Source organism: Anas platyrhynchos, chromosome 29, assembly GCF_047663525.1.
Source record: "Anas platyrhynchos isolate ZD024472 breed Pekin duck chromosome 29, IASCAAS_PekinDuck_T2T, whole genome shotgun sequence".
NCBI lineage: Eukaryota > Metazoa > Chordata > Aves > Anseriformes > Anatidae > Anas > Anas platyrhynchos.
Genome location: NC_092615.1, coordinates 4128358 through 4155011, shown reverse-complemented (window position 1 = coordinate 4155011; position 26654 = coordinate 4128358). Strand labels below are relative to the sequence as shown.

The 26654-nt window shown below is 53.4% G+C and overlaps 2 protein-coding genes and 1 long non-coding RNA gene across 4 annotated transcripts; 1 reads left to right on the top strand and 2 right to left on the bottom strand.

Annotated features, from left to right (window-relative positions):
- Nucleotides 1-1389: 1389 nt before the first annotated feature.
- On the bottom strand, nucleotides 1390-17159 carry LOC101804150 (excitatory amino acid transporter 5-like). Of its 2 annotated transcripts, none has more exons than XM_072029197.1 (11): nucleotides 16622-17159; nucleotides 14706-14785; nucleotides 11727-11939; nucleotides 11087-11129; nucleotides 10088-10310; nucleotides 7253-7352; nucleotides 6807-7040; nucleotides 5121-5315; nucleotides 4176-4310; nucleotides 2009-2121; nucleotides 1390-1903 (listed from the first exon to the last, which is right to left on the bottom strand). In XM_072029197.1, exons 1-11 carry the CDS (start codon nucleotides 16796-16798, stop codon nucleotides 1770-1772), a joined length of 1647 nt encoding a protein of 548 aa, XP_071885298.1. In that variant the 5' UTR covers nucleotides 16799-17159; the 3' UTR covers nucleotides 1390-1769. The 2 variants fall into 2 exon arrangements, with proteins under 2 accessions (XP_071885298.1, XP_021128391.3); XM_021272716.4 differs by having other exon boundaries at nucleotides 1390-1907; nucleotides 2022-2121.
- LOC110352789 (uncharacterized) lies at nucleotides 1773-6476 on the top strand. The gene is made up of 2 exons (XR_002402358.4): nucleotides 1773-3606; nucleotides 4094-6476. It is a non-coding gene; the product is annotated as an uncharacterized lncRNA (long non-coding RNA).
- A 451-nt stretch (nucleotides 17160-17610) lies between the features above and the next one.
- On the bottom strand, nucleotides 17611-25782 carry PRAM1 (PML-RARA regulated adaptor molecule 1). Its single transcript, XM_027472032.3, has 10 exons — nucleotides 24852-25782; nucleotides 22359-23046; nucleotides 21132-21204; nucleotides 20793-20905; nucleotides 20287-20341; nucleotides 19887-19980; nucleotides 19468-19630; nucleotides 19076-19109; nucleotides 18439-18473; nucleotides 17611-17908 (listed from the first exon to the last, which is right to left on the bottom strand). Exons 1-10 carry the CDS (start codon nucleotides 24852-24854, stop codon nucleotides 17904-17906), a joined length of 1263 nt encoding a protein of 420 aa, XP_027327833.2. The 5' UTR covers nucleotides 24855-25782; the 3' UTR covers nucleotides 17611-17903.
- Nucleotides 25783-26654: the final 872 nt, after the last annotated feature.

The following is a 26654-nucleotide window of genomic DNA, read 5'->3' as shown; positions in this document are numbered from 1 at the left end:
ATTTATAAAAATGTTGAAGAGGACTGGCCCTAAAATGGAACCTTGAGGGACCCCAGTAGTGACCATGGAAACAAATCCCAATACTTGCAGGTTCAGAGGCAAACCATGCAGGTTTCCGCTTACTCTGCCAGTTCTGGATGTACTTCTAAGGTGTAATATTCAGTTTTGTCAGTAATGATGTGTTCTTTCAGCTGTGGTGAGCATGAGGATGCCCTGCTTTATGTCATTTGGGGTAGGACTGCAGTGCATGGAGGCAGGGTGCTCCCAAAGCACCCGTTCCTCTGTGCGTGGCTTGGGGCACCCAGCTCTCTGCGTGGGACTGATCAGGGCACGGGCACCTGCAGCCCACAGCCTCCCTTGTGTTTGCAGTGCCTCCGACCCTGGATTTTTGTGTGCCCAAACCTGCTCCAGGGACAGATGAACAGTTTGCAGAGCGCCCCTAATAGACGGCAGTGCTGAGTGTTGGTGGGCACGATGCGACCGTCTGATCGTGGAGGGGTGACCTGGGAAGCTGCAGGGTTCCCTTGGTTTGGGGTGTGGGTTTCTGACCCCACGACTGCCCCTACTGAAGAGGAGTTGGACATTAAATGTATAGGAGGGTACAAAACTAACCTAGGAGTGAAGGGTAAGAAATGCCAAAGTGGACAGCAGTACCTCCAGCTTCATTGACAGTGATTCTGCCTGGAGATTGCACAAAGTCGCTGCAAGGGGCTGTGCTGGGCATGCCCCACGGCCCTGTTCGCTGCTCTCTGGGTCTCCTCTGGCTTTATCTGAGCCTTGGGAGCATTCTCATCAATTTCCCTGTGAGTTGGGCCCAGTGTTGCCTTCTGGAGAAAGTAAGTGATGTTGGTCTGCATTTAGGCTGCTTCCATGAGCCTCGTGCTGTGGCAGTAATGACAAACCCAGGGGGAAAAGGCATGAGAGGACATTGCAAGAAGCGAATGAATTCAGCAACATAAATCAGTTGTGTAAAAGGCTTTTGTGGAGAAGGCTGCTCTTGGAAGCCTGTGCTTTAAGGCTGTAATTGGAATGGAAATTTGAACTTGGGAACAGATCCTTAGCTGGAAAACCAACATGGTTGCAACTGGGTTGGTCAATTAGTTTCACTATAATAAGACAGCCGGTAAAAATACACGTACAGCTGGCCCTTCCGTCCTGGCAGCTGAAATGAATCTCTCTGGCACTGGAAGTGAAATGCTCCAACCAGCTCTTCTCTGTTTGTGTAATGGCTGGAAAATCCCGTTATGTTCAGCTTTAATTTTGAGATCTGGACAAAAAGTACACATAGGTTTTTAGATGAGAACTTTATATAGTATAGTAGTATGTAATATGTTTAGTGTATATATATTAATAAAAAAAGATTTTAAAAAATATATTAAAGAAAATAAAGCCTTACAGCATGCAGCCTGGACAGCAGATAAAGGCTGCCGATGTAAGGTGTCCGATTGTTTTCCCATCTCTGTTACTTTCTAATCCAGTCTAGTTCCCACTTCCCAGTACCTGCTCTCCTCCCTAACTTTGGAAGAGAACTGGGCTTGGGAAAATGTGTGGAATAAAACCTTCAAATCCCAGCTGCTTTATACAGAACAGCCAGTCTAGCCATATCCTCCCGTACAAGCAGCGGGCTCTGCTCATTGGAGAGTCCCAAAGTCTTCAAAGTGTAGAGGATGTTTCTACTTTTTGTGCCAAGTAAGGCCTTCGTCTTGCAGAACATCCATATGCATCAGTTTAGCACCGAGATCCCATCCTGGGCATGGGAATGCTGTGATCTACACTTGACAGATGTTGTAGTGAACTCCTGTCTGATCAAACAAACTTTCTTCAATCAGCTCAATCACGTTGTCTTTGGGATGCAGAAGTGAGGTCTCTGCAGAAGGAAACTTCTCTGTGTTGCTCACTGGATCTTGCTGCAAAAGGAACAAAATGCCGTTTTATTTTCCTAACTGAGTACTTCCCTTGTGTCTGTCTCTAGCCCTGATGTGTCCTGTGTTCACCTGCTCTCCCAGACAAGCTGTACCTACCTTAGGGGGCTTTGGGGCAAAGTCTTTCTCGCAGATGTGTTGTATGATGCCAGCAGCCAGAGCATCTCCGAGGACGTTGGTCATAGTTCGGAATCGGTCCCTAGAAGAGAGAAAGCTGTGAGGCTGCAGTTGGTGGCCACGGCCAGAGTGGCTGTGGTCTTTTATGGCTTTGGAAGGTGAACCCCCATCCCTGACACCTCTACCATTATTCTTGATAAGAACTAGCTAAGACAAATGGGGTATTGCCCTTGGCCCTGTGCAAATACAGCAAGAAATCGGTACTAGCATCTCATCACACTCATCTCTAGCGTGTAGGGGTGGCTGCGCTGCTACCAAAACTGGTGCATCGTGCATTTTCCTTCAAAATCTGCATGAGCCCCCTGAGCCACAAAACTATTTAAGGTGACACTTGGGGATGAAATTGTGTTTGTCCAGCCCTAAGGCGAGTTCTTGTCATGTCAGTAGGAAGTGCCGGCAGCGTTACTGTAGGTGATACTACTGGTGCCCTGTGATGCTCAAAGATGTAGCTGACATTTTGTTCTGATGCAACAACTTCCACCTGAAAAGTTAAACTTCTTGTGAGTGTAAGAATGAGAAAAGCAGCCGTGATACCTGTGCTGTTCCCTCTCTACAGGATGGCTGTGAAGACCAAACCAGCAACCCATGCATCAGTTCCTTAAAAGTCAGTAACTACGCTGTATGTTTTTGTCACCTACGTAACTTGCTTCATTTTTTCCGTACTACTTTTAAATGCTACATTTCGTGAATGCATATGTTATGCTAAGTGTTATCAGGCATCGTATTTTGTCTCAACATCAATCTGGTCTTCATCCACCAAGGCGAGGACTACCTCCCTGGAAGACAGACCTTGGCGTTGGATGCAATCCTTTGAAAATGTCATCCTTACTTTTAGAAACTCCAGTGATGTTTTAGTTCTGGTGACAGATGGCTTGTAAGATGTAAGTTGCCTATTGAATGCAACTTTTTTTTTTTTTTTTTCCCCCACTATTATATCTATTCATGAAGGGGCCCCTGATTTTCTTCTATGATTTAGTGTCACAACCAGCTCATACTTTACCTTTTTACTGTTCTGTTCTGACAATCAGTAAGCATCTCAGATCACTTTTTTTTTTCCTTTTTACCTTTTAAACATCTATCCCATCCCTCTTATCTATCCCTAGTCTATCTCTCTGTCCTCTCTATTTCCTAATTATGAAAAATCCCATGTTTTAGGAATAAAAATGGAAACCTGGATGAGCACATACTCTGCAAATATTTCCAAGTGGCTTATGGTTTGTATCAGTTAATTTTATCCTAAAGATCATGCTTTTGTCCTAAACAATTTTATGCTTCCACCCCTTCTGTCTCTATTGTTGTTAGCACCCTTCTGGCTGGTTTTCATTTCTCCTCGTATGAAGCCAGAGACCTTCCTGCAGCCTCGTTCATCTCGCAGGGAGATGTTCCACCAAAGCAGTGACCACTGAACCTTCCCACACTTACCTGTCCGACAAACCGCTTTCAGTCTCGTGCTGTCCATCCTCCTTTGCTCACAGAATGGACAGCTTGGAGGAGGCTGGGACTTGAGGTATTTCTAGGGAATACATCAACTAGCAGCCTTACACGGTAACATTTATGAAGACAACAATATGTGTCTGCTTCCCTCCTTTTCTACGTCTTGTTATGGAGGAAAGTGGAATCCTTTCCATCTCGTGAAAGTATACATGCATACCTAGATATTTCAATATTTCAGAGGGGGGTTTTGTTTGTTTTTCACTTGCGACTTAGCAAAAATTTGGGGTACAATCTGATAAGGATTTAGATTAAAAAAAAAAAAAAGGCGCAAGTTTGTATCTTGCATGGGGTAATTTCATCACTGCTTCTGAGTACAGTCCCTAAGGAGGCAACAGAGTGCAGCGGGCACCTCAGAACAGAAACACCTTAACTCAATCATTTAAGAGACTTTTACCTGTCATTATCTTAGGCTGTTTCAGGAAAATAATGGGAAAACGAGGAATCTTACACTTGGCTCCTGACCTTGTGTGTGATCCCATAACCTCTGTTACCTCTGCTAGAGCTGCTCCAGGAAACCCAAACACGTCCCCACTATCAGCTGCCGCTAGCACCAGCCCGCAGCATCACCTCTGGGAGACTTACAGCGCCCAGTCCACGGCCACGATGAGCGTGATGTCGGCGGTCGGCAGCCCCACGGACGTCAGCACGATGACCATCGTGACGAGCCCCGACTGGGGGATCCCAGCCGCCCCTATGCTCGCTGCTGTCGCTGTTATGCTGCAGAGAGAGGAAGGCTGCAGAATTGGTGCCACCAAAAAAGCTGCTTTTTTTTTTTTTTTTTTTCTTTGAAGGAATGAGGTGTTGCATAAGTTATATATGTTAATAATAAAAATAATCTCGTCCTCATTATATCATTCTGTATGATACAGTGACAGGACCTGAAACACTTTGTTGGCCAAGAAAGATCACTTCCAGTTATTCTGAGATCTCACTGTAAGGAATTCTGCTTCTCAGGCTCCCATTGCAGTCACCTGCACACTTGTACAATTTGCTTGCCTGTCCTGACCCCCTGTGCCAGTGTTTCCTTCTAGCTCTGTGCTGGAATGGACCAGGGCGAGCTCCGAAAGGTGAGGACAGGCTCCAGCACGGGGGCCACTTGGTTCCTGGGGGCAGCCCCATCCTGGGGGGTTGCAGCTGCAATGCTTCACCTCCTGCCCTGCTACTGTCCAGGGCCCCGGCTGTGGGCACGCACCTTGTGCTGAAAGCAGCCCTCTGCCTTCCAGCGTAGGCAGCCCCTCCCTGGAATGGCTTCATATGTGAAATTGTACTTATTTTTAGGTAGATGCTTTTTTTCCCTTGCTCATTAAATGAGGGTATTCCTGAAGGAGAATATATTACACCAGTGCACCCCTGTGCTGGTACAGCTCCTCGATGGCATCACACTGCCCAGGCGTGGCAGCCCCGCTGTCACCCACTGGCTGCAGCAGCTGGGGTGGTCTCAGCCAAATCACTGGATAAGGGGTGAGATACTGGTCTCATATCTATAAGAACGGAGAACTAATTTGACTGCTGCAAATAAACATTTACCTTATTGTTATGATTTGTCCCAAGTCCAAGTCGTACTCGTTGACCTGAGCGATAAAGATAGCAGCGACTGCTTCGTACAGCGCCGTGCCGTCCATGTTGATGGTGGCCCCGACCGGCAGGACGAAGCGTGCCACGCGCCTGTCTATCCCGTTGTTTTCCAGAAGACACTTGAGGGTGATGGGCAAGGTTGCTGAGCTGCGGGAGAAGAAATGATAAATAATTGTTTTCCGTGTTGAGCACGCTGCTGTCTGCAGCCTAACGGTATACAAACATAAGTCCTCCTGGGGTAAGTGCAGCAGCACTGTTACACGAATTGCTCTGCATTTCTTCATCTGCCTGGGGAATACACAATTAGCCAAGGAGTTAGACACTGTCTGTCATCAGCCTGCAGTACCAACGGAATAAACTCAAAAAATCATTTTGGTGTCTGAAGGCATCACACTACGGAGAGCTTTGTGCATGGGTTCTGGCTGTTTGTTGTAATCCCCGCTCCCCACATTTATCCCACAACACCTGGACATTTGTACGAAGCAGAAGTGCCCACCCCAGCCCCCACGGGGCTCCTTCAGCCCTGGTTCGGCCCCAGTGTGCAGCGGGGAGCAGCTGCACCAGTGTCACCCAGTGCTGCCCAGTGCTGCCCAGTACCACCCCACTGAACTTGTGCTCGTTTCTGTTGAGCACACAGACGTGAGCTGTATGGTGGGAGTCAGGATAAGGATGGGGAGGAAGAGGACAGAATGAAAGATGGAAAATGAACATGGAAAAGAAGCCGATGGGACTGCGATTGACTCTTCAAGGCAGGCGCTGCTTTTCCAATGTGTGCAGGGTGTATCACAGATGCACACAATCCCTAGAGCGGATGGCAGGACGAGGACAAAGCTCTCCCACCAGCCCCTACACAACAGCCCCTCAGCTTGCACACTGGCTGGAGAGCAGCAGCTGCTCGTGGCAGCCCATCTCTGCAGGGAAAGGTCCCAGCATGGTGCTGGTGCTGCAGGAATCCCGTGTCAACCTCGGGGTTTTGCCAGGGCCCTGTGCCTGGCAGGACGGTGGTGGCTACAGGAGATGCTTCCGAGGGAAACAGGGATGGGGGCCCCCATGCTGGACGAGAGAGGGTTGTCTACACCAGTGTGCAGAGACAGGGGTCAGGGCAGGGAGGGACGGTCCTCTGTGGTTTTACTGAGCTCGTGTACAGCATTGATGTCAGGGAGGGCAGGAAAACTTCACTTGGCCTAATGCTTTCTGAGAAAATGTTCTGGTTTGTGCGTCTTTCAGAAAGGATGGTAGTTTCTGATGTACAGCTTCTTCATTGTTTCAAAGAATGTTTTGCAATAAAAATTAAAGATAGAAAAATTATTTACAATTATAAAACCTTATCAAAATAAACAAAACTTTCCTTTGGAGGAGCTTGGTATACACAGGAGTTGACTGAGGTTTTCAGTAAAGTATCCAGAAGTGTTTTTGATGTTTTCAATTAAAATCCAAACTCATAACCATGCACTGCTTTATAAAGCACCTACAGAAACCCTGTTCTGGGTTTTCGAATAGTGCTGGAGCATGATTTCTCTTTTATGTGTTAATTGCATCTATTCTGCAGTATGGCCAGCCGTACGCGCAGCCAGGTCTCCCACAGCTAAGCCAGAGCCCTTCCAGCTGTACCGGCAAATTTTGGCCATGCTTTCTTACCTGGAGGATGTAGCTAAGGCAATCAGCAAGGCTTGCAGTATTCCCTTGATGAAAGCAAAGGGGTTTTTCCTGGTGATGAGCATAAAAAGCAGAGGTAAGAGAAAAAGTCCGTGGATGACCAGCCCTGACACTACTGTAATGGCATATAGTCCCAGCTTCTGTCCTATAACCGAGGGATCTTCCATCTCCAGAATCTTTCCAGCAATGAGAAATACAATGCCAAAGGGGAAGTACCTGCAAAGAATAAGCATGAGTACTTATTTATGGGGATCAAGCAATTACTGAAGCACTACACCACGGTCATTACAGTATTTGGTACTCTATGATGCAGTCACACTAAAAATAAGTACAGTGCTCACAGTAGATATTTGTAGACATATGTATGGCTGGCACCATCATTAACTAGCAGGTAAGGAAAGAACTGAATTGATTAAAAACAGATTTACCAGACTGCCATCGAGACAATTTTCATAACTGCTTCATTCAGACACTGGCACACGTTAACTAGCGGGGCTCCTCGCTCGCCCATTTTCCCCAAGAGGAGTCCTGCAACCAAACACAGAGATTTGTATTACTGAACAGTGTGCAATGCACCGAGGTTCTTGAGGGTAGTCACTGAAAGAGTCACTTCTAGAGGGGGATGAGCTGTCTTTTGGCTGCTCTTTGGTAATACTAGGATGATCTAGTTCCTGAAACAAACAGAAGTGCTTGGTTTTGCCCAATGCCCACAGACAGCTTTGCCACCTGCCCACAGGTTGTACTGCAATGGTGACAGTGCCTGCATTAGTGTTGGGTAAGGAAGGATCCAGCCATGCTTGGATATGGGCATTAAGCCACCTGACTTAATTCTGCTGCCTCTTTTGATGTTGCCTTAACGCAATTCCCAGTCTAATTTTCAGTTGTAGGAATACTGGAGCATAAATACTTAATGGTTAGATGGGTTCTGGCATGGCTTTCTGGTCTGCCAGCACCAAATTAGCCTGTGCTAAATCCCATTGTTTTCACTGCTGAGGAGGTTTCAGCAAAACAAAACCGAGTCTGAGTATTTGCCCATCTGGGTTCCAGCCTGGTGCATACACTCGGTGTATGAGCTGAAATTTCTTCCACAGCACTGTAGAAGTGCCTGCTTCGACTTGGAAAAGAAGAGTATAGTCAGCATCTTGTCCTGTCCCTCTCATCCTTCTCCAGTCTTCAGGGCTGAGGACTCCCAGAGACCTGGTGCATTTAGTTGGAACTCTGTCCAGCTAACGTCTTGCTCAGAAAACAAATGAGAAAGGGTCATCTTTGCCCAGCCTTGAGAAATGAGACAAGGCTGGACGTGTCATTCTTGGCTCCTTGGCTACTCGCCCAGTGTTTGGTGGTCATAGCAGCTGCCTTAAAAGAAGTCAGTTTCTCTGTGTCCTGCAGAGGGCTGCCATGAAGAAGATCACCCCAGCACATAACCAATTTATTTCAAGTAACTTTAAATCTCTGCCCTTTCCGTGATTTCAGAGGCACCAGAGTGGACTCTGAGGATGCTTCTGAGGAAGCCGCTGGAGCTGCGGTGGCTGCGTGGGGTTCCTCGTGGCAGCACGGGGCGGTGGGCCAAAGCAGCAGGCCTCAAGGGCGCCAGAAGAAGTGATGAGAGCACATCTTAGGGTCCTGCACCTTGCTCTGGTGCCCCTGGCGTGCTGTGCTTCATCTCTGTGCTGCAGTTTGTGTGCATGGCTGCTCCTGACGGCCAGCAGGCACCACACGGACAGCAGGTTACAGCCTCATGAAATGCCTGATTTTGGAGATGGACACAAATGGACTTTGCTGAGATCTCACCTGGCCTTCTCTGCGCTGTTGTGAGGAGGAGCAGAGCTTTGTTTCCTTCCAAAGGGGCTCCAACATCACAGGGCCATGGCCGGGCCCTCCCTGCCCGCTCTGCTTTCTGCTGGGCAAACCCGACTCGTGCGGCCCCTCGTGGGCGCTTCCCACCAGGCCCCGCTGCAGGTGCTGGGCTCTGCAGAGCTCTAATCCCTCCCAGGCCAGATCCGGATGGGTGCAGCGGGGTGGCCGGGGCCAGCCCAGGTGATCTCCGAGCCCTAACGCAGCGCTGATCCTTACCCACACCGGCAGGGCGGCGGGCGGTAATCCCGGGGGCAGAAAAAGCAGCTTCTGGTCACCCGCTGTGCTGGGCCTGAGGAGGACGGGTGTCCCAAGACACGTTCCCCGAGCACCGGCATAAAGGCAGAGCTCTGCCGATGGCGCTGGTCTCTGGGTTGGAGGCGCTCCTGGTGGGCCTGTCTCTGCCCAGACCCCCTTTGGCCACCTCCTGCAGTCACCCAGCATGTGGCAGCCTCACAAACTGCCTGGCCTCTGCCCTGAGGCAGTTCGGGGGGCTCCAGCACCGCTCTCCTGCGCTGCCTCCACACCCCAAATCCTCTAAGTGGCTTTTTGGATGCTTACACACTAAGTTCAGGCTCCTCGCCCTCACCTCTTAATCTAGGTGTAATCCTGCCCCCACGCTGATCTCCTTGCCTCCTACTCCTTTCCCTTCTGGTTCCTCCTTTCCTCCTTTCTCACTCAGCTTTGCACCCACCTCACGCTCTGAGTCAGCTCCAGGTTCCTCCCCCTGTGACTTTCTCCCCTTTAAGCCTTCTTCCCCATCCTTTTCACATGTCCCCCCACATCCAACCTCTTCTTCTTTCCTTAATTTGTTACCAAACGCCTTGTCCACGCTGGATTGCAAGCTGCTCAGTGCAGGGAGCTTTCTCACCCCCTTCACAAAGTGCTCGTAGAAATTTCCATGTCTGTGGCAGGCACCAGGTTTGACTCCTCCCTGCTCAGGGAATTTGAGCGCCACCAGCACAGGGGGTTTGGACCTTCACTACTACGCTGTTTCCCACGTAGGGTCTGCAGAAGTTACCGCTCACCTTAGCAGACTTCATAAAAAGGCTCCTGCAGCTCACGTTACGATTCGGAAACCTCAGGCTCTGAGGGCTCCTAGGGAAATTCTGGGGTCCTCCTGATCCTCCAGGCTGATCTGCGCATAACAAGCAGTTGTAACACCTTTTGCAGGCTCTGTTGCTGACATTACTGGTGGGAGGTGGTACAAACTGCCTGCCATGCCCAGTTTCCCAAGGACCTGAGCAGCTGGAGCTAAAACGACTGGTCCTGTGCCTCTGAGCATCCCTGCCTTGATTTACAGCACGGGGGCTGCTGCAGTTGCCGCTCTGGGTTGCAGCCACCACTGAGTGGCCTGGAGAGCATGGCCAGGGAGCAGAGCAAAGCCCAGTTCTCTGTTTAGCAGGTACCTATGGTTGCTGAGAAGATAACAATCCCCAGGACGTTCATTTCATTGCTGGTCCCGGGCAGGGTCCTGTAGGTCATCTCAGGAGACGGCGTCAGCTCGAGAAACACAGGGTGATGAATTTCAGGGTTTTCATCATCAGGTGCAAAGTAAATAAAACTGAGGGATTTCCCTGGGATCTTTGGAAATCCTGGGGACTTCACCACTGGGACAAGGACAGTTCGATACTGCAACAAATCAAAGCAGAGAGGTTAGTGTCAGGTTGGCAAGAAGCTCCATGTTGCTCTGAACAGAGTCAAAGCCACCACTGGGCCAAGTGGTGCTGCAGGCTCAAGGTTTGGTTTTCAGGCAGTAAATTGATGAGAAGAAGAGAGGCAAGAAACAGCCAAGGGAAACTGAGCACAGCCATCCTCCAGGGCTGCACTTCCTTGGGCACACACATGGGATTTGAGTCCTGTCCCTGCAGGATCCCGGTGCAGGACTGGACAAGGAAGCACTGTGATGCCCACAGAGGGGCCCCTTTGGCCCCATGCTCCTCCTGGGAGCCCCAAAAACACTTTCCCAACATCGTGAGTGTGCCGTCCTGCCCCACACTGTGCCCATCCCTTCCCCTCCCCCCTCCTTCAGCCACCCCAACCTTTCCACCCAGCTTTCTGTCCCACTGTGTGCCAGCTCTGCACTGCTCCCTGACCCTGGAGCTGGCACTGGGGAGCTGCTGCACAATGCTGGGGTCCCTGAGGTCCCTGGGGTCCAAGCATCATGTTGCTTTTGTGGAGAAGCCCTTCAACAAAGGGTGTCCCTGTGCCTGTGTCCCCCACCAGCCCCCTCTGCTCCGTGTGCACCCTGGGGTGAGCAGAAAGTGGCCAGGGAGCAGGGATGGAGGGAGGGGATGGAGGGAGGGGAAGGGGCTCGTGTCCAGGCTGTGGCTGGGGGAGAGCAGCCCTGCCAAACCCAGCACCATCCCAATCTCTCCAGAGCTTGAGCTGGGGCCGGGTGGGCTCACCTGCTGGAACGAAGCTTCGATCAGGTTGGAAGGAAACATGTTTCTGTAAGAGAGCAATTGTGCAGGGGTTAAAGCGTGCGGTGAGCTGGAGGGAGCCCAGGCAGCCCCCCTGGTGGGTGAGAGGCCAGCAGGAGGATTGCTACGGCCCCCACCCTCTGGGTGTCCTCCTGCAAGCTGGGGGGGGGGAATTGGGGCTGGAAGGTGAATGAAGAGTGGGACTGAGCCACACAAACTGGACTCATCAAAAACCAGACGCTGCGAAGGACCCCGGCCATCTCCAGCCCCCTGCTCAGACCAAGACCAAGCGGGCACAGGATGCTCGGAGCCCTCCTTGCCAACATCTCTGGGAGGCTGGAGCAGCGCTGGGAGGAGCTGTGCCAGCCCCGAGGCAAGCAGTGGGGCTGCTGGAGCACCCGTGGGCATAAGCGAGCCCCTGGGTGTGTGCAGGATGCACCCATGGGGAGGAGGCACCCTTGGGAGCAGGGAGCCTGCTCTGTGCGGTCAGCACAGCAGCGGCTCTCCCATTTCCCCTCAGATCTCAGTATCCCCTGGGAACTCGCAGCCCTGGGGGCAGATCTTGTTTGCAGAGCACAATCCAAGGTGGTAAGCCCCAGGCTCCCCCTGAAATCCCACCAGGTACCTGATCAGATCCAGCAACGCGTCGGCGGAGCTGAGCACCGCTTTCCCCACGGAATAATCCTCCTTCTGGGCAGCTGCGCCAGGGTGGATGCTGACCACCAGGATGATCCCGGTGGTCACCGCCATGAAGGTCGTCCAAAGGTAGTAGGTGATGGTGATCACCCCCATCTTCCCGCAGGCCCTTGAGTCCATGGTGGCCAGCCCAGACATGAGGCTGCACCAGAAAAAATCGTGGTCAGCATCTGCCCCCAAAGCTGCACGAGATGCACCCGGTGGGCAAAGTCTCCAACCTGTGAGAAGTTTCCACTTATTTATTTATTTTTATTAATGGATGCTCAGAGGCATCACAGGGCTCCTGCATGTTCAGGTGCCTGAATGGTGGCTCCCCTGGGGATTTTGCTCCAAGGGCAAGCTTGTGGCAGCCTGGGGGGTGCTGCAAAGGGCAGGACAGAGCTACAGGTCCCTTCTCAAGGTCTGGCCATGCCTTCTGTCTTCACCAAGGGATAGCAAGTACATGTTCTTATGTTCTGACGGTGAATAACACTGCTCTGGTTAGCGTGATACTGTTCTCTAAAACCTCTGGCACACTGTGCTGCTGTCATGGAATCATAGAAGCATAAAAGCATAGAATATCCCGAGTTGGATCATCGAGTCCAACTCCTGGCACCACACAGGTCTACCCAAAATTTTAGACCATATGACTAAGTGCACAGCCCAGATGCTTCTTAAACTCCACAGGCTTGGTGCAGTGACTGCTTCCCTGGGGACCCTGTTCCAGTGTGCAACCACCCTCTCGGTGAGGAACCTCTTCCTGATGCCCAGCCTAAACCTCCCCTGCCTCAGCTTGGCACCATGCTATGGGGTGTCACTGTCAGCTGCAAAGAAAGGTGTAAAACAAGGTGTAAAACATCCTGGTGGGGATGAAGCCCACTCCCCCAGGCAAAGAGCCACAGGTTCAGACCTCACGTACATGTAAGCTTTCCTAAGAGCTAGCCAGTAAGCTACTTTTGAACAAAACTGGACTAAAAATAGAGAGGGAATTACGGGCTGTGCCGGCAGGCTGTTGGTGGGGACATCAAACGGGAGCATGTGGGGGCTGCAGTGTGTCACCCCCCCAGACATGCAGAGCTCCTGACCTCTGGTTTTCCCTGCTCCATCTCTCCTGGGACACTGCAGAGCCCCAGGAGCTGCGGGGCAGGGATGGGGGCGGCAGGGTCAGTGCTGCCCTTGGGGACACGGCAGGGACAGGTGATTGAGGGGGCCCAGATCCCCTCCTGCAGCCACGTGCCTGGGAGGAGAGAGGCTCTGGGAAGCTGAGGAGAGGCCACAAAGGTGAGGCGGAGGCGGGTGAAGCTTTCTGACGTGAGGAGCTCCAAATCTGAGCGCCAAGCCGGGCAAATCCCTCCCCAGCACAAGCCTGGTCCCTGTGGGATGGTGCACGGAGGGATGCAGCCACTTTATCATCCCTCAGTAATTAAATAAGAAAAATCCTGGTTGGGTTCAGCTTGCAGGAAATGTGCTGCAGATGTTTTGCAGATGCCCAGACCCCCACAGGCAGCACGGTTGGTTTTGGGACAGGCCCTGGGCCCCAACAGCATTCGGCTGCAGGGAGCACTGGGAGCACCCCAAGAGACCCTGGCAGTGTGTCGGGAAGGGGGTGGATGCTGGGGCGAAACAGAAAGCAGCCCTATGGGGGCTGATGGCAAAAACACCGAGCTTGGCAGGGAAGGTGATCACGCTGCTCCCAAAAATAAACCAGAGGCAAACCAGGCAGCAAGCGAGCTGAAAAACAACAGAGCAGTGAGACATCGGCAAGGGGATGAGAGTGAATTGGGTATTTCTGGCGACCATGTGCCTGTGATCATTTAAAATAGGTGACTCTACCTCAGCTTTTTAAGGGCTCGCTTAGGGTTAAATGTGGCTCTGTTGCTTATTTCTCGATTCGGATGGGCTGATGGAAGTGGGATTTGCAAACATGACATGCAACAGTGAGTGACGCTTCTGGTTCTTAATCGAACTGTCTCAAAACCCTCTAAACAAGGAATTCTGCTTTCAGTTTAAACCTCTGCCCGGCAGCAGCAGCCTGTGGCTGGTCCCGCACTGCCAGCTGGATGGGCACAAAAAGGAAGCAAAACCCCAGAGCAGTGCAGTATGTACCAAATCCAGGTCAGGGCCAATGTACCTCATTCCTCCAGCAAATTCAGTGCCTGCAGCCTGCCTGACACACAGAGACCCTCCCTGTGAGCTCTCAGTCCTAGCCACTGGGAAGTCCATGAGAGCAGCACCTCGGGACTCCATAAAACCTTCTCCAGCCACTTCCTCCTGTCTTTGACCCTGAAGCCTGGACTGGACATTTTGATCATTCTGCTGTGTGCTTTGCTGGTGTTTTTCTGCATGAAAAGCAAAGGAAATTACCCCACCCCACCCCCCAGTAGTGTTTTCCAGCTCTCTCTAATGAGCATCTCTAATCAAAGGCAGCCCAGGCACAAGTGCAGAAATAACAACCCCTCCATTTCACACAGCCGCTCACAAAGCTGGACAAAACCATTACCCCCCTCTCTGATTTGGATCATTACACTTCAGAAAAGTTTACGGGATTTAGGTTTTTCTGCTGGGACATATTCAAACCAACTTTTCAGCATTTTTTTCTGGTGACAATGTCATTGCTGGAGCACCTGGGGCTCACCCTGGCAGGGAAGTAACCCCTGCACTCAGGATGATCGCTGTAAGGAAAGCAAAGTAAAGGCAAAAAACCAAACAAACCAAATCCAAACCTCCTCCCCTGAGCTCAGGGCCTGTCCTAGCCCATCACTAGGAGATTTTGGGGTTCGATGGACACCAAGCTGGGGATGCTGCCTGGGTGCTGGCTGTTTGGCGTGGGGTTATTCTCACCCTGGGCAGTTTTGAGCCCTGTCTCATGGTGCGTTCTCCTCAATGTGACACAGAGATGGCACTTCAGAAGCAGAAGGTGATGTCTTACCTGGAGGTGATCAAGGGTAGGATCAGCATCTTCAACATCCTCATGAGGAGCTCTCCAGGAAAGGAAAAGTACTGCTTCTCCTGCACAGAGAGCAGAGCTGGTGTGTCAGCTGGGAGCTGAGAAGTGGATGCTGACCTCAGGTTAAGGGCTCAAACCTGACATTTTTAATTTTTTTTTTTTTTCCTAATGGGACACAGCTTTGAGCTTGGCTCCCAACCTGTGGTTGCTGAGACACAGTTTCCTTGGCTGACCCTAATCAGAGCTGGGCTGGGGCCAAGAAGTATGGGCTACAAGTGGGAAACCTGGCTGTGAGCTGGAGCTGGGTGTGTGCGGCTGCTCCCTTCCCTAAAGCATCTTTGGACCCACCACCCTCTGGAGAATGGCCCCCATGGCCCTGCTGCTGGCTTGTGCCTGGTGCTGCTCCTTGTTGGGCAGCAGAGACTCAGCAGTGACCCAAAGCCCCCAGGTGCAACCCGGTGCCCACCCTCCCTACCTCCTTCCATCCATCTGCCAGCCAGCCGTCCCTCCACCCATCCGTCTGTCCTTCCATCTGTCTGTCCTTCCACCATCCCTCCACCCACCACCCTCCTGGACACTCAGCAAGTTCCTCCCATGCCTCCCTCCCTCCTCCATCAGCCCATCCACCACCGTCCATCCTCCACCCAACCTTTCCCCCCGGCCCCCAGCTTTTCACTGCACCGCCCTGGAGATGTCAGGGAAAGGTCTGAGGTGGCCAAAGCCAAATGTGTGCTTCCACTGCTCCAAAGGACCGAGCACCACTGGGTTTTGGGGATGCCAAGGCAAACCGTGGACCCAGGAGCCCTGTCCTGCCATCCCTGCGTGGCCCAACCTTGGCTGAGCTCCACGTAGCGTGGGGACAGAAGGGTGCAGGAAGGAGCCCCAGAACCGAGAGCGTCCCCTTTTCACTGGGTTTTCCAGCTCTGTGACACTTCCCCTTTTGGGGAAGGAAGCAGGGAATGGTTGCTTCATCTGCGGCATGGAGGCTGGGCCAAAAGTCCCTAACGGGGAGAACCGGGCAGCAGCAACGGGGCTGGGGCAGGACAAGGGGCAGGACCCCGGGTGGGTGCAGGCCCCGTGGGAGGCCGTGGGGTGCTTGTGGCCATGTGCACCGGGACGCAGCGGGATTACACCCCACTGCCATTAAGTAAGGAGATCATCCTCGCTCGGGGCAGTGATGCCGCAGTCCGTAATTGAAGTGACAAGCCCCTGCTAAATCCTTGTAGGTTATGCAGGGCTGTTCCAGCATCAGCCGAGCTCACTGAAGCTGGGATCCCGCTGAGCATCCCGCTGAGCATCCTGCCTCCCGTGGCTCAGCCAGCCCGGCCCCACATCGGGCTGAGCTGCGGCTGAGACGCTCGATGCCATTAAAGCCACTGGGATTTCACTGCAGTGACATTTAACAGGGCAGCGCTCCTGGAAAGCGCTGGGTGATGGCGATTGCTGGAAGCTCCCAGGCTCTCAGCAACCCCCGAGTGGTTTTTGCTGGATCTTCTCCAGAGCGTGGACCTGGGCTTTGCTTTGAGCATCTGCAGGGAGAGGCAGCAGAAGCTCGGCCCCGGGATGCCAGCACTGCTGCTTTGTGTTTTAGGCTGTTCCCAACCTCTGGGGGCAGTGGGGCAGGAGCCCCCCCCCTTCCCATCCCCATCCCTCCTGCAGGCTCCTGCAGCCTGACAGGGTCTGGCCCAGAGCCCCCACTCCCAGCAGAGGGTGCCAAGATTTGTCCTGCAGCTTTTGGGCAAAATATAAATAAATAAATAAAAGGCAAGCCACAGACAGAAACCATCCAGAAGGTCCTTTCTTGGGCTGAAGCCTTTGCTTTTGTGGCCGTGCCCCTCTGTGGCTGCCCCGACTGCTGATCCCACTCCCTTGCTCCCATCCCATCCCCAGCACCTTACCAGCTCCGTCAGCTCCAGCGCCCGCAGCAGGAAGCCCAGGAGGCAGCCGGTGGCGACCGACAGCATCGACAGGGTGAGGAGGCCGTTTTTGCTCCAGAAAGCCCGCACCCACTTCCAGAGGCGCATGGAGCTCATGGAAAGAGAGGCCAGCAGAGCTTTCCGGACACGATCCCACATGGTCCTGCTCAGCCGTGCCCCTGGGAGCAGCCCCCGGCACCGTGCATCACTCCGGGCGTTGGAGCCCTGCCCTTTGCTGGCTGTGCCGGGTGGTTAATCCCCAGCGCCAAGAGCCGTGCTGCTACCGGGGAGCCTTTCCCATAATGGAAAGTGACGTCTTCAGCTGGGTAATCTGGACTTGGCTTTCTGTGCCAATCCCAGCTGAGTTAACCCTTCCTGCCGCTCCCACCCTAATGGATCGGGGCCACACGCTGTGGGCTGGGAGCAGGGACACAACGGGGGAGCTCCCTTCCATAGCAGCTCACGATCCAGGACGATCTGGGTCCTGCTGAGCCCATCAGAGGCTGCTGCAATGTTTGGGCTCCCACCGGCTGTGAGTGCATCCCCATCCACCCCACATCTGCGTCGGTGCAAGGGCTTCACTAGAGCAGAGCTTGCCAAGGACTTTCCCAAAACCATTAATAAGCTCATCCAAGAATTTCCTGTGCTGGTCTGAACAGTTCGGCACCCCAGCATATCGATGGATGGTTCTAAAGGGACCCAAAGGAATATCTGTCCCAACAGATGCAGCCCCCCTGCCCCAGCTCTGCAAGGAAGCTGCCCCGCAGGCCGTGGGCTGCTCACAGGGTGCATGTACAATAATCATTGCTGCTCACAATATTTTGGGATATTTCTTTGTGCTGGATTGGTTCAGGGATACAGCGCTGTTCCCAGGTAGCTGAAGATGCTCTGTGACTGATGAAATACTAAAACCTGTCTGAATTAAAACCTTTCTTGCACAGATTAAACAAACAAACAATAAGAACACAAAACCCTCTCAAATCATTGCTATATTTTACACATACAAAACTAGGCCACAGACAGGGCTTGATATGGAGATTTATTTCAAGTCCCTGCCTCTGTGGGACAGGATCCTTGCAGCCCCGCAGTGTGCTGAACAACCTCCCTGCTGTTTCGGCAGGGATGTGGTGGCTTTTGCAAGCTATCTCAGAGGAAGCAGACCTCCTTCCAAAGCAAGAGCGTGGCATATAGTACTTTCCATGTTTTGGCCTTTGGAGAGGTCTCTGTTGGTGTGCATCATCACTTTGGCTTTAGCACGGATTGTTCAACCTGACAGGTGGAATAGATAAAATATTTGTTCATCAGCATAGCTAAAATACAGCTGTCTCCATTCAGTCCCATCTGCAAAGCCCTCTGCATGCAGAGGGATGGAGTTTGTAAGCCACGAGTCAGTAACAGCTTGGGAAAGGCATCCCGAGTTGTTTGGGGGATCAGGGACACCTTAAAGGGGTCCATGGGGCTACCTGCAAGGGGAGGGAGCAAGCTGAGAAGGGAAAGGGTGTGGAGAAATCCATGTAACTGGGAGTGGAAGAACGTGGGGACCTGTGGGGACCTGTGAGGAAGAAAGGTATGTCCCAGGGAAGAAAGAAATCAACGCGGGAGGAGAGATCCCAGCTCCTATGAGATGGAAAGCAGGGAAATAGCAGGGGGTGGGAGGGGAGGCCCCGGTACCAGTGCCTGGGTACAAGGCCTGGGGAAGGGGCCCTGGGACCATGCCGACTGCTGCCTGCTGAGGGATTCAGGACCTGAACCACAGCTGCTGCCTGCTCATGAACTGGCAGCAGTCCACTTGAACCTACCATAAATCTCAACGTCGTCATAGATGTCAGTGTCCCTGTGGGGAAAAAACAAAACAGGATGCTGTGAACAGTCTGGTCCCCCACGACCTCCCACCACTGAGGCAAGGGCCAGCTCCTGCTGCTGTGTCTGTCCCATCTCCTAACATGCCTCTTGGCTCTGGTGTGCTCTATGTCACCCCTTTCACCTCCTGCCAGGCTCATGCTTGCCCCTCTGGGCTGCTCCTCCTGGGAGATGGGATTCTCCAGCGTAAGGGGAGAATGGATCTGGCCCCTCTGGCATTGCACATGGACGGTGGCCCCACCCCAGGATGCTGAGAGCCCCTCGTGCTGTGCCAGCAGCAGCAGCTGAGCAGTGCCTGGGCAAGTCCCATGTGCTGGGACCACAGCCTAGGGTGGGCTTACAGCAACCTGGGAAGTTTCTCCCAGTGCCAGAACCTCTTCTGACAACAGAAATCACTGGAAAGGGCAGACTGCCCCCCAAGGCTAACTAGCAGGCATTGTGCTTATGGCCACTGCCTGCGCTGGATGGTTTAGAGCCAGCACTTGATCGCCAGGGCTGGTTCGGTGCTGGGCAATCGCCGGGCAATCACCACAGCTCATGGAGTGGGGAGGAAGGGGCTAGGAAACAGATACTCACAGGTGTAGCATCACAGCCCGGGGCACATAGCCATCTGCAACAGAGCAAGGAGAAGCACATCAGGTTGTGCCAGGAGCAGGGCCATAAGCGGGGTTGCACCCCGGCACAGGCAGGGCTGAGCAGCACCCCACATCCCCAGGAGAGCTGGGGGAGCAGCCTGGCTCCAGGAAGCCGAGCTGGACCCTTGGGAGGAACTTGCTGGCAATGCAGGGAACCAGCCTGCCGGGCTGGGTCACAGCCCTCATCCCCATCTCTGCCTGGGGGGTCTGCAGCCCATGTCACCCGAGCACCCTTCAGTGCAAGCATAGCTTGGAAGTTACCAGCAGTGACTGCCTGGAAGCTGGGTGCTGTGATCCCCGCTCTAAGCAGAGCCTCAGTCCCCATGGACTTACACCTCCTCTGGCTGTTTCGGCAGAGGATTTGATCCTTGTTTGTAAACTCAATCACATCAAGAATTTCTCCCCGTCTGAGCGGCAGATTCTTCCCTCCGCCCCTCTTCTCAGTCACTGCAGGGTCGACCATCATCTGGGTCAGGACAGTGATGCTCCCTTCAAACTGAAACACAAACAGCAGTGCTGCAGCTCAAGCAGCTGCCCCAAGCAGTGCTGGCCATGCAGCTCCAATCTCTTTCCCTTCATGGAAAAAGAAGGCTCCTCTTAAGCAAAAGGGTCTGAGGGACCAGTCTGATCTGGGGATGCCTTGGTGGGGCACGGGGCAGGTCTGACAGGGTAAAGCCAGGTCTCTGTGGTGCACAGCTCCTGGGGAGCAAGAGGGAGGTTAGAGGGATACGAAACCGCTCAGTGCTACTCACCTTGAATTTCTTCTGAAACTCCCTGTCTGCCTTCTCTTCCTTCTTGCATTCTTTGAGTGTCATTGGCTTCATCTTTCGGGAGGCCTGGGCTTCTCTGCAGAGTCATTGTGAGTCAAGGGAAAGCCTGGGTAACCCCACTCCTACTCCCCCCTTACACTTTTCCTTCCTGGTCAATGCCCTGTCACATTTCCCCTGCTCTGGGTCTCCCCCAGCACCCAGAGGTGCCTCCCTCCAGGGATGCTGGAACTCTTGAGCCAGATTTAAACCCTCCACTTGTGCCCTTCACCACCAACATTCTTATTGCAACCCAGCAAAGACAACCAAACAAACAGCTTTGCAGAAGCACCAAGGATTCTTGGCAGTTTGAGGCCCCACAGAAAGCATGACCCCCCCTCGTTACCTTTGCACAGCTGCCAGCAGGGCAAACCTGCCAGAGGCTCGACTGGCATCTCCACCTGTAAAAGCAAACCCAGAGATGCTGACATGAGGCTGGTGTAAGCTGCAGGCACCCACTGAGACAAAGCACAGGGAAAGAGACTGAAACAACAGCGAGAGAGGGACCACTGGGACCACCAGCTGCTGAGAGAATGCCTTGAAATGAGCTGGGCAGGTCAGGGCACAGGGCTGGCAGCTCTGGGGCAGCTGCTCTCCATGGCCCTTGCCTCGCTGGGCCATGTGTGTCCCTAGAGCCCAGCTCAGTTGATGTCAATGGGCTCACCCAGATGGCTGGAAAGCAGATTTGATAATTTCAAGGGATCAGAGTCACCCGTGCTTGTTTACAAGGTGGCAGAGAAACCCTCCTGTGCATGGGAGCAGCCAGCCCAGTGCAGTTGCTGCTGGCTGCGGAGTTCGCTGGGTTCTCAGTGCTCCCTGAGGCACCACATCCAGCACCCAGCCTGTACCCACCTCCTCCAGGACGGAGATACGCTGGTGGTCGGGACGTGGGGGGCAGTGGAACACTTCGGTCTCTCTTGACCGGCTCAACGGTCTCTACATCATCGTATATTTCTTCTTCATCCCTGGGACAGAGCAGAGTGTGATTAGGAAGCCATGCAGCAGCCTGTGAAGAACAATGTTTGTACCACTGGAGCTGCCTGCACGAGGAGCCATCCCGAGCTGGGCTCTAGGAACCCGCAGGAAAATCGATGGACCGATGCCTTGGTGCCCGGTGGAACTGGTGCCCTTCCCACCTGGTCGGGACAGCCTGGAGGCCACCTAAAGTTAAAGCACCTCAGCAGCACTTACCCTGCTGCACTTGGAGCATCCCGCAGTGGGAACCGCGCTGGGCCCGATGCAACACTACCTGGTTTCGGGTAATCTATGGTAAAAAGAAGAATGGGAAAGCAACAAGGGATTATTTCACGTTTTCACCTCAGCTCAGAGGATCAGAGCCTCCTCAGGCTAAATTCGTACAGAGGGATGTGGGGTGATAAAGCTGGCTGCACATCTGGATCCAGCGAGGAGTTTGTCTCCATGGCCCATCTGGGAATTTTCTTCCTTCCCTACGCTCTGGGGCACAGCTCACTGGGGAGCTCCCTAGGGAGCTTTAATTATGAATTCCTGCCTTTTTGTCCGTAAAATTTTTTCTCCCTGGACCAATGATGAAAGGCCAGGGGAAGCCAAATATGAAAATTTTGAATATGAGAACCACGAATAAGAGAACCATGAATAAGAGAACCATGAATAAGAGAATATTCATGAGAACCATGAATAAGAGAACCACCACGTCAAGAGGCACCAAGCTCTGCGTCCTGCAGGCAGCCAAAAGCCATACACAGGACACACCAAGCAGCACCACGGTCCCAATGGTGCCCCCATGGTCCTGTCTGTGCCCCTGCAGTTTTGGCAGCTCCCTCAGGCTTGGAGGCAGATGGTGTTGCAGGCAACGTGCTGCCAGCTTCAGAGAGCCTCTGCCCCTTGGCCAAAGGGTGTGTAAGTGCTTCTCAACAGAGGAGGCCAGCTCTGCTTCCCACCAGTAGTGCCTGACTGCTCTTACAGTCACGGAAGGGTGGGCTGGTTGGAAAGGGCCTGAGGAGCCTCTCATCCAACTTCCTTCTCAGAGCAGGGCTGAGAGAGCCTCAGAGCTAGAGCAGGTCATTCAGGGCCCCGTCCAGCTGATGCCTGGATATCTCCAAGGACAGAGATACCCATTTCCCTGGTCCCTGCCACAGGGCTGCACCACTCCTACAGGAATGAATTTCCCTTTGCACCACTCCCTGCAAGCACCCCAGAGTCTGATACCTGTCCCCAGCCAGGGACATGGCACTTGATTGCTCCTTGTTTCTCCAGCTGCTGTCCGATGTCCCCTGCATGTGCTATCCTCATGAAGCCCCTTGGTCACCAACCAGCCCCCACTCAGCCCACCCAAAATTTCTGTCTCCCAGGATCTCCAGGCTCTAAGATGGAAAATTTAGCCTGAAGCAGTTGCCTTCAGTGGGGGACTCTGAGGTGCCAGCGGGTGCCTGGCCATACCCATCTTAGTGCTCCTTGGCTCCACGGCAGGACGGCCGGGCATCCCAGGACGTGCAGCTGCACGGAACTTCTCCAGATCCACGGCAGGAGGACGCCTGGGCTTGGCCGGCTTCGCTCCCAGCGTCATGACATGTGGCAGAGGCTTCCTCCGAGGCAGAGCGGGGTGCCCTGTCTCCTGGGTGCTTCCCACAGCATCTGAGGAGGTTGCAACGGCTGCGCCTTTGGCTGGAACTGCTGGAGCACCCTTGTCTTTGACGAGTGGCCATTTCTGCTGGGCTTGGTTTCTCTGGGGAGGATCAGAGGTGGCTCCAACTTCCTTGTTCAACACGTCTCTTCCTCCTGGCTTCGCAGGGGCTGGCTGGGAGCTGGCGTCCTGAGCAATACCCTTCTTCAGTCGTGTCATCCACTCCGGGGTCTCAGAAACGGGATGAGGAAGCGAGCTCTGTCCCACACTCTGACCTTTGCTGTGAGGTGGAGGAGCCCTGCTGAAGTCCACCCTCCTGGTCCGTGGGGACTGAGGGGGTGGCTCACCCTTGGAACCCAGCACAGGCATCTGTCCTGGCTCCGTTGCAGGGGATGCTGCCGAGCGACTCTCCAGCCAGCTGCCCGCTTCGGGGAGATCTTCCCTGTTGCCTTTGAACTTTGCTTGGAGGTGCCGCACCATGGCCCCTTTCCCCTCCGGGTGCCTCTGCAACAATTAAGAAAAGCTCCAGTTAAAACATTATGGAGGAAAACGAGTCAAAGCCCCTCTGCAGAATGCACTATTGCTTCAGCATGGCCTGACACTGAGCGTCCTCCATGAAAAGTGGCCTTTGCTCACTGCATGGGTGGCTGAGGAAAGAGCTCAGGGCTGCACCAGACTGGGAACAGGTCCACCACCGTGAGGGCACCCAGAAGCTGTTTCATGGAGTCTTTTGGCCTGATCCATCCTCTGCCCACTACCAGGAACCTTCAAAACAGTGGGACAGGGAAGGGAATTATGCCCTACTGGTAACAAAACTCCCGAGGGCAGAATTTGAGACCTTGATATTGCCCAGGGCTCGGAGGGGAGCAACCTACTTTGCCCTGGCCCTGGCCCCCATGAAGACCATGGTAATCAGAAGTGCGGCAGCTCCCTTGTGAGCTCCAGCAAAAGCCTTGAGGAGCCCAAAACCATGGGGATGCGCCCTGCTCTGTGATGGCCTCTCCATAAGGAGAAGGGGTCTGGCTGCTCAGAGACAAGAGACCATGGCATCTGCATGGAGGAGGCCATGCAGAGCTGTTGGCATCCTTTTCTTGGAAGAAAACCCATCCTGCTGAAGGCTGTATGCAAAAAAAAAGGCCAAGAAATGGCAGATCTGCCCTACTTTTCTGATGAGGGTGTTTCCTGTACTGCTCACACCGTGATGAGCCACACAGGCAAACTGGGCCACACCAGCCCCAGCACAGAGCTGCCCGGGCTTCCTGAGGCAGCACCTTTTTCTGAAGTTTCTAGAGAAAGGCAGTCAGGAGGTGCCTGGATGACTTTCAGAAGAAAAATGCCAAGTCTGAGATACAGCACAAAGCTCAGGGGTGATAGGGTTACATTTCCATAACCATCCCAGATAGACCATATGGACAGGGAAGGATCTGTCCTCTTCCTCCTGCTTCTTTCTCCTGCCTTCTTGTCCTCAGACCACAGCGTTCATTTGCATCAGAGCTGGCTGCTCCATTCGCCCTACCATAGGCTTCGGTTTTGAAGTCTTCCTCCCTCTGGGAACTCAGTCTGGGTTTGCGCTTGCGTAATTTTTTTATTTCACAACAGAAGGGCTAGAGTACAAAGAAGCTACGCAATATTTTCAGACATAAATGCTCAAATTTATACACCTAAATAAGTTCAAGTTCCCCTCTCATCCCTGGGCAGTCACCACAGTTTCCCCAGTAAACACTGCTAACACAGCACTCTGGGCAGAGCCTGTGGTAGAACAGCGTGAATTTGCTGTTTCCTGCACACCAGGCAGTGGAGATTTCACAAAAACTAATGAAAAAAGCAACTATCAAACATGCCTCAGGGATTTTAGATGTGAACACAATTCAGATGTTTGTAACCATAAGTTCTAGCGCTGTTCAATGGGGTGGGACAGACAGAGTACCTGAGCCTACCTATGGGATGCAGCAGTGCTGTCACAGTAATAAAGTCCAGCTTTTTGCATTGCTGGGTGCCCTCCTGGGTTCAGCAGCACAATGTAAGCTTCACCTCCTTCACATATTTTATATTCAGCCCAATGTCACCTGGCAATTCTTGCACTGAGCCCAGGAACTGGTCAGAGACCTTTGAAGCTCCAATCAGCACAGGTGGACCACAGGACTTTGCCTTTTACTACTCCCTGAGGGGGGACGAGGGTCTCAGAAGGACCTGACCCTTCACAAGGACACAGCCACAGAAACTCTCCAACTTCCTCAGCAGGAGATACGGCTCTGCTCCCCATGCCCCATCCTAAGGTCCACAGCAGCCCAGGTAAAGTTCTTACTCACCATTTTCCATCAGTGGACACTTTCCTACGAGTTCTCCTCTTTTCTAAAGACCACCAGAGGCATCCAAACAGGAGGATTTGTGTAAGCCAAGCCTCTTCGGATGGCAGCAGGGTCCCCCTCCTCTGAAACCAGAAGCTCTTTCCTAATGGTTGGTGAGAAGCTGTGTGCAATGCCAGGAAGTAGCTGACTGTGAAGCAGCATGAGCAGAAAGAGGAGGAGGAGGAGGAGGAGAAGGTGGAGGAGGAGGAGGAGCAGCAGCTCTTTGTGCACTTCTAGCTTGGACACTGGCCTCTGCTGCTGCTGGGCAGTGTGAGGCCCACCAGAACCTGCTCTCACCCAGAAAAGAGCCCAGACTCTGAGATGAGAGGGAAGGGTTCCTGTGAGGAACAAGAGGGCAAGTTAGGTTCTCATCTCATGACAGCCAACGTGAACCTGCTGCAGGCTGGGTTTTCACAGCCCCGTGGGACCTGCAGAGAGGAGGGGATTCATGGTCTGCTCTTTTTAGGTAGCATGGCACAACCAGCATGGCCTGTGCAGCCCAGCCTCAGCCAAGCTCTGCATCTGCATGGGAGGGTTGGGGCAAGGGCTCCAGGTTTTAGACACATCGAGAACTGATGGACGTTTGCTCCATAAAAGAGTCAAGCTTTGATGGGAAGCAGAAGTGCTCTGCACAGCACGGCACCTAGTTGGGCCATCTGTGTGTTGAAATGTCCTGCTGTTCGTTGCCTCAGAGACAGGAAAGCTGAGAGGCTGAGTCAAGTCCCATCAGCATGGGGCAAAACCCCGCTCTGCAGAAGACAATCCAACCCCTGCTTGGGGCACTGGATGAGGCCTGCAGAGATGCTCTGGCCAACTGCAGACTGGTGATGATGTCCCTGTCCTGGGGTGGCAGGGACATATCCCTCTGTCCCTTTGGGATGATGTCCCCCCAGCAGCACCCACGGCTGTCTTTTGCCTGAAGATGGCTGTCAGGGTGACCATTTTAAGGTCAAGGATGTGGGGAAGGCTGGGAGGGACCCATGGTGGTAAATGGTGGTGGTCCTCAGGGGCATCCTGTGGAGGAGACACTGGAGGGTGGGATCCCACTGAATGGAGGCAGCATGGTGGGGGGTCCTGTGCCCAACCCTCTGGGTGCCAACAAGGTGGGCATCTGGCTGGGACCGCCACCTCCCTGGGGTCCCCATGACCATGGTTCCAGCAGGGTGGGGAGGACAGGGTCATGCTTGGGGGACAGGGACACAGGGAGGCTCCAAGGACATGTCTGGGGGATGAGGGTGATGGGGAGGAGGAAGGGTTGTGTCTTGGGGTGACAGAGGAGTTACGAGGGACTTATTTGTGAGACTGTGGGGGATGAGAAGGATGAAGGGCTGTGTTTGGAGGTGACAGGAAGATGAAGGGCTGTGTTTGGTGGTGACCGGAGGATGAAGGGCTGTGTTTGGGGGTGACCAGAAGATGAAGGGCTGTGTTTGGTGGTGACCGGAGGATGAAGGGCTGTGTTTGGCGGTGACAGAAGGATGAAGGGCTGTGTTTGGGGGTGACCGGAGGATGAAGGGCTGTGTTTGGAGGTTACAGGAGGATGAAGGGCTGTGTTTGGGAGAAACAGACAGGCTCAGGGGCCACATTTGGGGAGGGCAGGGAGGCTGCAGCGCTGTGCCAGGGGGAGGCGGGTGACAGCAGGCGGCTCGAGGGCTCCGTTCGGTACCGACCGGGCAGCTCAAAGCCGGTGCAAGGGCTGGCTGGAAGCCGCCTCCCCGAAGGCACCGAGCCAACCGCGGCCACCCCTCGGTCCCCGGGCCCCTCAAG